The 15085-nt window shown below is 36.1% G+C and overlaps 1 protein-coding gene across 11 annotated transcripts in view; it reads right to left on the bottom strand.

Moving 5' to 3' along the window:
* Positions 1–15085, bottom strand: part of ASPH (aspartate beta-hydroxylase) — a 170907-nt gene that overhangs the window by 129024 nt on the left and 26798 nt on the right. For 3 of the 11 annotated variants that reach the window (XM_080647083.1, XM_080647081.1, XM_080647078.1), the window contains exons 2-4: positions 8030–8179; positions 6502–6546; positions 4326–4394 (exon numbers count right to left, since the gene is read on the bottom strand). In XM_080647083.1, the coding sequence (XP_080503209.1) occupies positions 4326–4394; positions 6502–6546; positions 8030–8179 (264 nt within the window). Of the gene's footprint in view, positions 1–4325; positions 4395–6501; positions 6547–8029; positions 8180–14384; positions 14607–15085 lie in introns of those variants that run through there. The other 8 variants (XM_080647084.1, XM_080647082.1, XM_080647088.1 and 5 more) reach the window with 5 other exon arrangements.

The following is a 15085-nucleotide window of genomic DNA, read 5'->3' on the forward strand; positions in this document are numbered from 1 at the left end:
CGATTTGACCAATCCTCAGCATTCCTACCAGCCCCTAATCAGGCTTGCCTTTCTCTACTCAGAGAATCGAGAGCTGAAAAACACAAAATTGTAGCAGCCAACATCGACTGACTACTGTCAGTGGGAAGAGTGAATAATAGTAGTATGAGGGTAAAAAGACAAATACTGCAAGACTCCAGATTTGCTCATTTACCAACCTGATATTATCGAGAGTTGCGTATACAAACATTTACTTATTTACATAAACAGTCATTGAAAAAGAAAGGTTCATTTCCTCAAACTTTCCCCTTCCGGATTGGAGTTAACTTGAGAAACTCAGATAATTAACTTAATTTTTAACACTATAAAATATGTTAGTTCTATAATGCTCTGGCTACTGGCACATGGTCCTTTAATTTTGGCCAATAATAAAAGTCAGTTATTAATAATAATTCACTCTGCCTACCAATATGAAATTTGATCAATGGCCTTAGCTAATCACTTACAATAAGAACATTCCAAAGTTCTGTCCCCAGGAGCCCAAGAAATTATCTTCTACTGCAAAGACCCCAGAATCCTGTTGTTTTTAAATCTTAGACCTAAAACAGTCCCTGATGATGGAAAGAAAGCAAAGCAATATTGGTTTTAATCATCTACTGTTTTTGTTTCTTTGTCTGTGAAGAACTGGCATTGGGTAGAAAAGGTCTCTCTACTCCAAAGTTACCAATATTGCCAAGCTCTAGATAGCAAGGCCTATAATTTTGAGGAGAGAAAAAACAAGCAAACAACAACACATGGTGGAGGGTTCTGGCTGTAAAAAAATGTAAATATCTGTGACTTTAGAGGTGAAATTATAACCAGCTAACTTAGTATTTCAAGCTTCAACAAACAGAATTTGTCCATGTAACATAACTACCAGCAATCAAGATTGGCAGGTAAGGGATAATAAATAATAAGATAACTATTAGAGTGAATTTGGCAGGAAAGGGATAATAAATAATAAGATAACTATTAGAGTGAATTTCCACCACTTTAACCCACAGAATAACTATATCATGCCATTCTTCATGCATTCGGGGAAGAGGGGGCCACACATTGCAGTTGGTGTTTACTTTCGACAAACCTAGAATGTTTTTTCCCTGAATTTAACAGTTGACAAGGGCTATGAACAGAGGCGATCTATATTCCCGCCCAAGTCTCTGTGGGATTAACATTGCTGCTTCTTCTTTCCTTAAAACACCATAGCTAAAAAAAAAAAGAAAATCATAAAAAAAAAAAAATCACCATAGCTGTGTGTTTACAATAAACATTTTTTTTTCTCTCCAATTTTCCAATGTAAGTACTTCTAAGTATCAAATATAAACTATAAAACTTGACTGCTCTTCACTATGATAGGTTGAACTGTATAACAAATATGCAAAGGTATTTAAACAAAACTATTTTATCCAACTATGCAACTTTCCTGTGATTCTTAAGACAACAGCATTTCTCTGAAGAGAAAGAGAAAAAATTCTGGGTATACAATTCCTTCACCTTCAAGAGCAGGCCCGAACCAAAGAGCAGGTGTGAATGCCTTTGCATGGACACTATCCAGTTCTTTCCTCTCTCAGCTCACTCGTGCATCCCTTCCAGTCTATACGTGTTTACCGAGGCTTCCCTTTAGTTCTCCAACCATACCTGATAGGGTACCAGCTAGGCACCAATCACAGGACAGAAGGCCAATGACGAAATCCTTCTGTGGGATTACTCTCAGAATATTTACTCTTATCACTTAATCCTTAGATCAAATTGCTATCAATTTTGTATGGAAACAAGTTCTCATAGAATACTTTTTCTAACCATGTAGTTTTCAATTATCCAAACCAAAATCAAGGATACTTTATTTTAGAAAATTTTGACCACAAAAGTAGGAAACTGTAAACTAGAGCAGGCGTAGAATATTTTCAAAGCAGGAAGGGGCATGGCCAGAAACAATGAAATAATAAAATGAACAATGGCTATTGGTCTTGATTTACTCACACATATTTCACTTTCTTTATATTTAACAAGAAAAACCAAAACTCAAAACGTTATCCAACTGATAAGATTTAGGTATTTGCAGATTTAAGAATACAGAAATACTTATGAAATAAATGCCAAAACTATTAAAGCTCAACAATCTCAGCTATGACTACCACTGCCATGCCACGCTCTTCCCTAATCTCCAACTTCCTACTTCTGTCCATCCCCTTGGACACCCTCGCCTCAAGCCAGAGCCCTTCCCCTTGAGCTGCCTCTCCAATGAGAATGCTCTCAGGAAGTTGGACTTTTCTTAAGGTCTTTGCTCACTGAATTTGCTACCCTCGTAACTTCTCCCTAAGCATACAGAGCAATAATGGCTCTGTACCCCAAGAATTTCACCAGGTTCTTCCTTTACAACCACCTGCCAGTAAGAGGGGGGCACAGCTAAACTACAATAACCTCACAAACTAAGGAAGAACTTTAGTCATAAAATTCAATTCTGGTCAAGGTTGCATTTCATACAGAGAATTCAAACACCATAGCAATAAGGTCACAGGACATAAGTGAGCCAAAGAGCTCGCCTATGATTTGTTTATCTTTCCTGAAGCTACAAGCCAACTGCAAATTAGTACACCTACAGGGCAAAATCGTTTATCTGCACCTTTGTGCCCTCAGTAGTGTAATTACCAATGAACTCACATTCACCAAATTTGGTTCCACCTCCAAATATATAATTCTTGTTAAAAAAAACAAAAACAACACACAGAAGTTATAATTTGCCCATATCATACATGTCTGTCTATCTGCAAATGACAATGTTCATTAACAATTCATTAACTTGTTAGTGGTTGCTTAAAAACCTTGCAGTCTAAATGTAACACTAAAAATCAAGCTATTAATGTAAGTTTGCTTTGTAAATCAGTGTGTTTTATAGAAAAATAACATTTAATTCTAATAGCTGACACTTCCTATCTGACAGACCAGATAGCTCATTTAAAGCCAAAAGTATCAATAAAATATACATGAGAAGTAACATTTCTAAAAATGAGGCACTTTGGCCCACATGAAGTTACTTTTAAAATTAAAAAGCTTTACTATTCAGGATCCATTATTTAAAGTAAAGTAATAAAATGGAGTAATAACACTTATAGGCAAGCATCATTCTGATATGTTAAATTCCATATAACTTTATTTATTTTGCATACCAAGGATTAGAGTCTCCTGAGACTCACTATATTTATATAAACTCAAATTTGGCTATGTAATGATGGAATTACATAGAAGATTTCATTAAGGTTAAGACAGGAAGAGAAATCTCATAGATAGGAGCTTCCACTGTTAAGTAGCAAACATAATCCCCCCTGAGCAATAATAAAATGTAAAGTAAAATGAAGAAGTTATATTACATGTAATCACAACTAAACCCTTTTTTCATATTTAGAACTTACTGTTTTATAGGAAGGTTAAGATAAATCTACTGAAAACAGTTTCATTAGTTACAGATGTGGTATCCTCCCATTTTTTCATGTCCATGAAACATATATATATAATTGGGTCTAAGGAAAGGAAATGATGCAGCTTAATAAGCAGAAAAATATATATTTCCCATGCCAGATTATAGAAAATTTGCATATTAAACCAATACCATTCTTTCTAATAAAACAGCATCTTAAAACAAATGAGAGAATATCACATATTTATGTATTAAAAGAACATGTCAATGATAAAGACAGGTAATTCTGGTGATAGAAAAAGAAGGGATCAAGACTTCCAAAATAAAGAAACCTGGCCAACAACCACTGGATCATATTCTTTAAATATGCACATCACATTTTAAGATGTTTATTATTACTTTTTTATTTCAGAATGAATTTATGTAATCTTTTAAAAGTTTATATTTTCAAATGGGAGTAGATTATATCAAATGGTGCTAAAAAATGCTGTAATTACATATTTGAAAACAGACTAACACATTATATATTTAAATGGTAAGTTCAGACTATAAAGTGTTTTAAATCTGAAAAAAAATATCAAGTTGTTATACTTATTAAAAGTATATCTCTAAGAGCTTTATGCTATCCATTTATAAAAGTAAATAAAAATGTGAGTCCATGAAAAAATAATTAAACCTTTTAACATTTCAGCAATAGTGAAATACATGATTTAAGTGGGAAATAATGGGGGGATAAGGACACATATGTAATAACTTAATCAATAAAGAAATTGAAAAAAAGGAAAATATCTTCCATAAAATGTATACAATTGACATAGATATCATCAAGGCAAAAATATTCTTTTCTTCCCAGTATTTTACCAACACTAACAAAAAGTAAATGTCTACTTGCCTAATAAAACTTTGGCATCATCCACATCAAAATCTCCATCACCATCAGCATCATAGACTCCTAGTTTTCCTACAAGAGGGGAAGAAAGATGGATATGGGAACAAAAGGAAAAACAATCTTAATAAGGTAATACCACCACTATTGCAGTTCTGCACATCAACTATCAATGTTACCAATCAATGCAATTCTTTGCTCTTTTAATCCCGAAAAGCAGTGCTACATTAACATCTTACCTAAAAATGATGGGCAATTCACTTAGAGATTCAGGAAATGTTTGCCTAACAAATCTACAACATGTAACTGAGATAATATTTTCCTTAAAGGTTTCATAATACCCTGATGTAATTATCACAGAATTTTTAAAAATTATACTGCTACAAATATTTTAGGTAAAGATTTCAACATATATAAGGAATAATATTGACCCATTTCTAACAATCACATGAAATTTAATGTTCCCAAATTATGAAGTTCCACCATCAATTTTCAAAACAAAAGGAACACACACCAAGCCTCAAATACAGATTAAATGTAATTCACATTGAGTATAAGTACTCAAAATAAGAGGACAATTAATTTTATATTTTACTATAATAACTTACAACAGAAATATCATGAGTCCATCTTTTTTAAAAAGACCTCTGAAAATAAAGCATGTAAAACTGGCTTCCTGAAATCACAAAGAAACTTACCATTATTCTACTTAAAAATTTAATTAGCACTGGCCATCTACTACTACTAAAAAAAAAAAAAAAGGCTTAAAACAAAAAATCTGAGAAGACAATACTACCAGAGCCTTTCCTCATCAAGAACAGTAAATATGCATTTTAAGACTTTAATACAGCTTTATCATCTAGGACAGTGGTCGGCAAACTCATTAGTCAACAGAGCCAAATATCGACAGTACAACCATTGAAATTTCTTTTGAGAGCCAATTTTTTTAAACTTAAACTTCTTCTAACGCCACTTCTTCAAAATAGATTCGCCCAGGCCGTGGTATTTTGTGGAAGAGCCACACTCAAGGGGCCAAAGAGCCGCATGTGGCTCGAGAGCCACAGTTTGCCAACCACTGATCTAGGAGCACTGTTATACTTCATTACCATTTCAAATGAGTCAAATACATTTAATTCTTTAAAAAACATCCTACCATCAACATGATTGATAATTCACCATTGGACAGTGGCTATGAAAAGATCTAATAATGTACAGCACTATTTTAAACAACATTCACAAATATAGCATGAACACTAAAAAAGCAGTGAGCAGCACCGTTACCATTCCTTTAATAAAAAGTAGATTAAAACATAGCATAAGAACAGGCAGAACTTTTGGAGTAGAGCAGCTATGGCCAATCTTTACCCTCCCAGAGCCCTTGTTCTACTCAGGAAAATAGGAAGCTTGCTATGTAAAAGTCTGGCTTAGACAGCACACACATTAAAAATGACAGGTTTAATAAAGGAGTGCTATGAATTCTATAAGCTAAGAAAATGGAAAGCACTGATCTGCAGGTCGAGGCTACATATAGCACAGAGCTCAAACATTAGAACCATGAAAAATACTTTAATTTCTGACGACCTTAAAAAGAGAAATTGGTCCTTTGTTGGGGGAGTACATGCGACTTGGTTGGAAAGTTTGTAAGGAGGACATTCTGAGAAAAGGGAAGTGTGCCAAAGGCCGTCTGCCCTGTTTATTGGAATTCCGACTTAGGGGAGACTAAGGGGAGAGTCGAAGGTGGTGCCCTAATTATTCCTTGAGCTTTCCAAACAAGTCTGTGCACATGCAGACCCCTGGATGTTTACTGGAATCCTCATGCTTAAATCTTTGGGTGTCCTTGCTTAAAGGACCCTACAAACACATGTGCCCTCCCAAGATAATTAACCCTACTGATTGTATCTTAAAAATAAACTTTATCTCAGACTGCTGCTAAAATAAAAGCCTAACAAGACAGGCAGTCGAGGCTGCCCGGTTCCTTTAGCCAGGCAGTCCCTTAGCCCTCTCTTTCACAGCAAATGGTAAGTTGTGTCGGAGTAATCCATTCATCTGTCACTCAGGGTCTGCTGGTCAGCCCCGGCACCACTTACATTCTCTGATGCAGGTGATAACTGAGTTGGAAGAATAAGGATAAGATTTTAGAGACCAACACAAGTGGATTGAAAATGCATCTCCAATAGCCTACCTTGAAGTACCTCCGATAAGTTATAACGGAAGTCCTTTGCTTTGGCTGCATGCATGTAAAAACACAGAAATTGTTACTTGTGCTCAATGTACAAATATCTACAATCTCTTGTTCTGTAACAGACTTCCTCTCCTTTAGCAACATGTGATTATAGTTTGGAATACTTTGTTTTCTGAAGTCAACAAAAGCACAGATTACACAGAAGGTTGTCTATACACTAAAATACTTCTTCTGTTAGTCCATCAATTTATCCAGAAATTGCTTCAATGAAAGGCAGATTACATGTAAGAATGTTTGGTTATTCTTTGCCTTTATGCCCCCAGAAAAAGGGCTATAATCTAATAAGTCAAGCAGTACAAGAGGGTCTATGCAAGGGAAGGGATTTTCCATACAATACTGTGCATACAGAGACTTATGGATTTTGTTCAATGACAGGGTCCACATCTTTCCCTGAGCATTTAAAGAGGAAGGACATTTATTTGCAACAGCCAGAAAGTGGAAATAGTTCTACTGTCCATCAATGATGAATGGAAAAGCAAGATGTGGCATATGCATACAATGGAATATTATTCAGCCATAAAGATGGAGTATTAAACCTTGAGGACATTATGCTAAGTGCAACAGGCAGACACAGAAGGCCACATACTGTATGATTCCAGTTATATGAACTGTCCAGAACTGGAAAATCCACAGACACAGACAGTGTATTAGCATTTGCCAGGAGAGAAAAAGAGGGGGGAATTGGGTGTTTGGGGGGAGGGGTGATGGAATTATTCTGGAAATAGATAATGATGAGGATAGCACAAAATGATGAATATATTAAAAGTTAGTGAACTGTTGATTTTCAAATATTTATAATATTGAATGTTGTTATATGAATTTCATCTGAAATTTCATAAAAAGACTTGGTGAGGTTAAAAAAAAAAAGTATGACTCCAAAATGACAAAGAATCATTAATGCAAACAATCATGAAAAATTGCAGTCATTATGGGGAGAGAAAAAGAAAAAGGAAGGGAAGGAGGATAACTATCAAAAACAACACGTCAACTTCCTCAAAACAGCACAATGACCATAGCTGTGTCACACACACACACACACACACACACACTTCCACAACAAAGACAAATGCTCTCTAAGGCAAGGTCTTGTGAATTATATGTTTATGATCCAATAATGGATCCTTAAGTAAATTCAGTGGCTCATACCAGTATTTTTAAAATTCATAATATAACAAAATAGAATAGAAATTATAGAGTACTGCTTGTAGTGAGAGTAACCACTGTTGGATAAGACTTTCCTATGTGATATATGTACAATCTAAAGCCTTTTTTTAAAACTATTGATCATGTTCAAAGAAGCTGAAAAGCCAGTTTCCAAGGTAACCTGATAACATCCTTTTTTCTACTGAGAACTGAAAGACTACAGAAATTAACGTTAGGAAAAGAAGCTGATACATCTTTACACTTACTAAGGGATGTCATTTACACTCTGACAAATTCACATAAGAAATGATGTCAAAATTCTTACCTAAAACTTCCTCATAATCAACAAGTTCAAACCAGATGACAGCGACGGATGTCCAGACCCCCAGCAGTGCAATGACCATAAACCAAGTGAAGAATGAACTTCCGGAAAGCACTCCTTTCCTTCCATTCTTGTGTCCTCCGTGCTTTGTGTCTGTTTAAGAATGAAATGATGGACAATGTCATTATGTAAGAAAACACTTAATCATTAACACCTCTTTTCACTGAGTTATGTCTCCAGTAATTTCAAGTACTGACAATGTCATAGTCATTTCACTTCAAAACTACTTTCAACTTAAATTCTCCAAACATATTACACAAAATAAAGATTTTGGAAATGAAAGATTCTGCTTAGACTCCACACCACATGTGCAAAGCCCTAGCTTCTAAGTAATGAAAGAAATAAGTGACTAATGGACTAGTAATTTTTTAAAAAATAAAGTATCATATGTCTATTCCTTCCAAGTTTTTTATCCAAACTACCTAAATATTACCTCCTTCAAAGCTCAGAGCATTATCAACAATTTAATGAAATAGTAGAGAAATGTACCAAATCCTCTTCTGCCCCTTTTAATTTCTGTACAATCTTAAAAATTCGGGGGGCAGGGGTGGCTGGGGGAAGGACAATGGGGGAAAAGGGAGACTTACGTAATATTTTAAACAATACAGAATTTAAATTTTTAAAAAATAATCAAGATAAAATAAAAAACTCTGGCAAATGTCACAGGAAATATCTCTCCCCAGAACCACTCTCCATTCTTAGCCAACGAGGGACAGAAGGAGGAAGGAAACAATTGACAGGAACCGAGATCAGGGAAGAAGATAAGCAAAACAGTACAATCCAGACCTCCTGCTTCCGAGACCCTGGGACCTTCGGAAACAGGAAGGGGCTCATTCACAACTGGTCTCAATGCAGGAAACAGCTCTGTAAACTGCCGTCCCCCAAAAGTGTCATTTGTCACATTTGACATGTTTAAGATACCTTTTATCCTCCTGGAACTATTCTTCTTGCAGCCAAAAATAAACAAAAATAATGAAAGTCAAGGATATTAATAGAAAACAGTTAGAACCGGCCTTAAAAGGGAAGACCATAATATTCAAGTTTCTCTTTGAAAGGAACACATACAGTAAATATTATGTAAATGTATAATGACATTAAAAGGATAGGTCCCATCCTAAAATGCCCTGTGAGCAAAGGAGAAGTTTATCAACCAGGTAAGAAAGTGGGACACCATCTCCTCCTTGTGAGCAGGTGTCAGCTCCTCAAAGTGCTTCCCCGTGCATGGCTGCGTGGGGTCTCACCACCGTCTTGTCAGTGTCTCTCTATTCCTGGGTGTGTACACAGGCCCACTCTTCATCCTGTGGGGCTGTTTCTCACACTGCAGAGCAGATGGCATCCCTAGTGTCTGCTAGTCCAAAGGGAAGCAGCTTCCAGTGATTACGACAAAAACATGCCCAAACACTACCAACTGTCCCCCCGCAAGGACAGGAGTAAGGATCTCTGTTTTATAGAGAAAAGATGAAACGATTCACCCAAAGTCACCAGCACAGGTTAGGTAGAGCTAGGAATAAACGCTGACTTCATTGATCTGAGTTCCTTGATTCACACTGAGTGGACCGAATCACATAATTTCCAAAAACTTGACAAGTTCTAATCTAGAACCTGCTTTCTGACACCTAAACCCAGTGCTAAGGACCAAATACTGGAAGTAGTTTTCCAGTGGCTCAAATCAAGAATCTACTGCCAATTCTTCTGGAAGAAAAAATAAACTGAAATTCTTGTTTAAAAGATATGCACATTTTTGCCCTAACTCAGTGGTTGGCAAACTCATTAGTTAACAGAGCTGCAAACCGCGGCTCGCGAGCTGCATGTGGCTCGCGAGCCGCGGTTTGCCGACCACTGCCCTAACAGGTTTGGCTCAGTGGATAGAGCGTCGGTCTGCAGACTAAAAGGTCCCAGGTGCGATTCCGGTCAAGGGCATGTGCCTTGGTTGCGGGCACATCCCCAGTAGGGGGTGTGCAGGAGGCAGCTGATTGATGTTTCTCATCAATGTTTCTAACTCTCTCTCCCTCTCCCTTCCTCTCTGTAAAAAAATCAATAAAATGTATTTTAAAAAAATAAAAATAAAAAGATATGCACATTTTTAAAACTAACCAACAGATCAACTTTTCAAAAGGCGCCATAGAGACTAAGTCAATCTGAGAGAAAGTATGCATATGTGTGTACACATTCAAACATATATATCTTTATCTATACTTAAGTATATAAAATTACGATGACCAAATAAGATAAATTTCATTCTTAAAGAAAAAGTCAATTTCCTTTCCTAATGTTCTTTAAATATTAACAGACCCATCAAAAAGGGCCAGATTTATAAATAATCGTGTGGTGAATCCACAAGAGTATACGTACCCAAAAATCCTAAGGCCATCTAATTTCTGTGTAACATGATCTATCAAAAGTCTCCTAAAAGCTGGTTATATAAAAAACACATAATTTGTACATTAAAAATACTTGCTGGGCACAGATCACAAAGTTACATATTAAATCCACTTGAAACAGGCATCCCTTGCAATCCCTGAACATCGCCCTCGGAGGGGGGACACTGGGTGAAAATTTCTACAATGGTGGGGAAATGATGATTTTTTAAGTATTTTTGTGTCTTAAGCACAGAAACGATAAGAACAACATAAAATAAAGCACCACTAAATTTTTAAAAAAGGGAGAAAGAGAGTAGCTTCGTGGGGCGGAGGAGCACCATAGACACAGGAGCAGTGCTGTGTGTGTTTATTAACACCTGTGCACAGGAAGACTTTTAATACTGTATAAAAACCCTTACTTCTATGTAACGCATACATATATGCACACATACCCATTTGTATAGAATACTCACTAGAATAACAATAATGCATTTCAGGATATTCATTTACTCCCAAATATGGAAACATAATAGACTGTAAGAGAATTATGATGACTAAGAGTGTTCCTCCCTTGACTACTTATTGCCTCTAAGAACCAAATTTAAATTTTCTGTTTAAAATGAGTGCAAAAATTGCAGGAAAACTGAGTCCTTGTCTTATCTCCTCTTGGACATTTTGTAATTGACACCAGTGTCTTTGTTGTTATTAATTAACTAGAAAACAATAAGACTGAATACAGTTCATCCTTTTATTCATTCAGTTAGCATATTTATTCAACATATGTATCAGACATGATACAATTTTTACTCGATAATTTTTATTTAAGTGTACCTAGATAAAAGTATACTCAATATGATGCTATTTATAGAGGAGAGAGAGGTGGGATGATTGGCGAAAAAGGTGAAGAAAAATAAGAGGTACAAATTTCCAATTATAAAATAAGAGCGAGTCACAGGTATGTAATATTCAGCATAAATAATATAATCAGTAGTATAATAACCTTGTACAGTGACAGATGGTTACTAGATTTATTGTGGTGACATTTATAAATGTTGAATAACTGGCATGCTCCTGAAACTCAGATAGTATAGTATGTCTACTATACTTTTAATTAAAAATTTTAATAGTTTTAAAAGATAGTCAGCACCCTCAAAAAGAAAAGATTATATTATTTAAAAGAAGCTTATAATAAAATAGCTAGCAAAACAAAATAATTAGATTTCAAACTTCAATTCTTTCTCCATTTCCATCTCTTTCTTGAGGCAGAAATGGAGGAGGAAAGGTTCTGAGATTTTCAAAAGGAAAATATCATTTATCCAAGTTAATTCAGTAATATGCATCAAAGCGTTTGACCTGCAACACCATCTGTATGGAAATGTTTTCAAAATTAATTACATAAACGCATGGACCAGAAGGCATTGGAAGGGGGAGGAGCAAGAAAGCCAAACCCTAAAGAACATGCCTTCAAACCCTAAAGAACATGCCTTAACCTAAAGTCTATTCACATTTGTTTTAAACACGATCCTAACAACTCCAATCAAGTGTCCTACTAACTCACGGCACAAAACTGAAGACAACCTAACCCACATGAGTTAAAGCAACAAGGTGCGCATGGAGGGAAGGCCTATCAAAGGCGTGATTCCAGCAGCCAGAGTGGGCCGGCAGCTGGAAGGAACCGTGGCAGGAGGCCATTTATGACTGAGGTTGTAGGCAAACCTTGAACAGTCTTAAAATAATCCTTAGTACAAGGTAACATGCCCTTCATATTGATTTTTTCATTAAAACATCTTAAACTGTTTAAGAATGCAAGAAATGTATAATAAATCTTAGATTTCCATTCAGTATATTTTTATTAAACATATTTAACACTTTGAAAGATTTAATGTTGCTTAGAACCTGAAATTAGTAGCAATACTTTATCCATTCCTTTATAATGTCTAATAATTGAGGTTTTACTCTATTATTATTAATCTTATTACTGTTATTATGAATTCCATAAAGGAACAAAACAGTAAATTATAGAAAGGGATCTTTCCTGAGACCCATTTCTAACCATTTATCCTAAGACATCTTTTTTGAGGGGACTTTTACTTGATCCCAAATAATACTCTCCTGATAAGTCACTCTGTAAATATGGCATGCATCGTCCCAAAGGACAGATCAGTTTCTTCCCAATTAAACTGAGAAAAGCATAGTAAGAAAAACGCTTCAAGAGGGTTTAACACTCCCTAAGCAAACCTGAAACCAGATGTTGGTCCAAAGGTATTCTAGAAGAACATTGAGTAGCTGTCCCTATTTTCTCAGATCAGAATAAATCTAAAGGTTTTCATTTCATTTTCTGGCTCCATATTCAACCTGTGGTCCCAAGGATTAGTCAAAAGGGTTTTTTAATGGGACTTAAGAATATGACAAGGACTATGTGATTCATTTTTTTCCCCATGTTGAGCCATCTAAAAGTACATGACCTCCAAATCAGAGAAAATGTCCTCACATACCACCCAACACAGAAAATGACCATGGTAAGCAATTAAATGAAGAGTGAGCTAGGGACAACAGGTCATTTTATTTACTTGGTTGAGGAAAGAACTACTTATCAGCCGTGGGCAAACTACGGCCCGCGGGCCGGATCCGGCCCGTTCGGCAGTTCTATCCGGCCCGCAGAGCCGAAAGAGGGGAGGGTTCTCTTGCTCTCCCCTCCGCTCCTATACTTTGAATTTATATTAGTTCACACAAACACTCCATCCATGCTTTTGTTCCGGCCCTCCGGTCCAGTTTAAGAACCCATTGTGGCCCTCGAGTCAAAAAGTTTGCCCACTCTTGACTTTGCTGGACTACTACTAACTGAATTACAAATCCACCATTTACAAGTTTACTAGCATTATGCAGGCAATTTTGTATTTTTCATAGACTCCACACATTTTAAGTTAAACACACACACACACACACACCATAAAACTGTCAAGCAATTCATCAAACTGATCATTTTTTCGTGTTACAACATGTCACCCTTTGGGAGCCAAGAACTGTTGAAAGTGGGTCAGAAGTGGAGAAGGGGAAATGTCTCCTAAAAGAATTAAATGTCAGCTATACACATCATATTCTTCTTCATGGTTACATGAGGCACTTTATTAGAATAGTCAAGTGACCCATTCTAACCATTTATCCCAAATGGTGCTCAAAGTAGAGATACTCATATTCTCTATACTAATAATAGAAGCCTTCCAGTGCCGCTTAGGCAGCTGAGAGTTGGAAGCAGTCTTGATACGTCTATTTTTCTTTACATAAATAAGTTTTCAACAAATGAACCAAAGTTATTTGCTTTCACTATATGGAAAGACAATCTAAATAGGAAGACTATCTTAAAATGTAAAGCAAAAACAAACACCTACAAAAAAATGTAAATTCAACACACCATTAAAGAACACTAGAAGATTAATGAGTTAATTAAAAAAAATAAAATCCTAGTGTCTTTTCTTTGCATTAATCCTCTGCTTCACAAAAAATGAGTTGTTTCCACATATGCTGAGACTGCTTGAGCCAACTAAATAAATGTGTTCATTAGTACAAGATGAACTTAAATTTCCTATAATTTTGTATGCGTTACTACACACAATTCTTCAAACTCACTGTAATTAACACTTAAAAAAAAACTGCCTGTATATTTTTGTGAAGTTCATAAATATGGCCTCTAGCAGTACAATATTCTAAAAGATAGATTCTAAGTCAAGACACCTAAACATATTCAGATTAAAGACATTATTCCATAAAAAAATTAAGCTACTGGGAAAAGTCCAGGAGTTCAAAATAGAAAATGTAGAAGATGCAGTTGAAGCATTTAGCCAAAAATATTTTAACAGCACACGACGACAATGAAGCTGACAACGGTCATCTGGATCCAAAGCCACTTTGAACCCAAACAAGAAAAAATACACCTTTACCTTCAGCCATTTTGTTTTTTTCAATCCATGAGTGTAAGACACATATTGAAGTCAAAAACCGAAGCTCCCTCAGCAGATATCAGACACGCCGCAGGCCCTTCCCCACTGAAGCTCTCGACAGCCGAGTTCCGTGGGCAAGGCCTCGAGAACTGAAATTGGACCTGCCTGCAAACTGCTCACCAGTTATTTTTAGAGGCCTCTTCCTCATGGCCAAATACTGCTAACCACTCAGGCTGAAAGGCACTCCTAATAACCCCGCAGCCTTTCTCCCACTTATGGGATTCCTTTCTCATTTGGTCCTATCTTCCTACTCCAAACCCTAAAGAAAAAAAATCAAGCATGCTGGATCCAATGAAACAGAACAAACCGTGCTGCCTGTCTTGTTTTCTGGACATCTGTCTTCCATAGTTTTGAGCCCAAGGACCAACTCATTCAAAACTGAAACAAGTCTTGCTCTACAATGTGGCCCCAAGCCCAGAAACAGCTGGATTTGGCCCTTCAGAATCTAATCAAATGTTTCCATGAAAAGACTATTACTTAGTTTGAATGAAACAGAACCCTAAATGGAAAGAAATGAATGCTCTAGAATTCTGATTCACAGGCATTACCACCCCAAGACTAATGCCTCCAACAGAAAAAGTGAAGCAACAATAAAAAATGGTTTTACTGGATAAGGAAGGAGAGAGCTGGGAAGAAAGGCA

This window comes from Plecotus auritus (assembly GCF_963455305.1).
Source record: "Plecotus auritus genome assembly, chromosome: 11".
Taxonomy (NCBI): Eukaryota; Metazoa; Chordata; class Mammalia; order Chiroptera; family Vespertilionidae; genus Plecotus; species Plecotus auritus.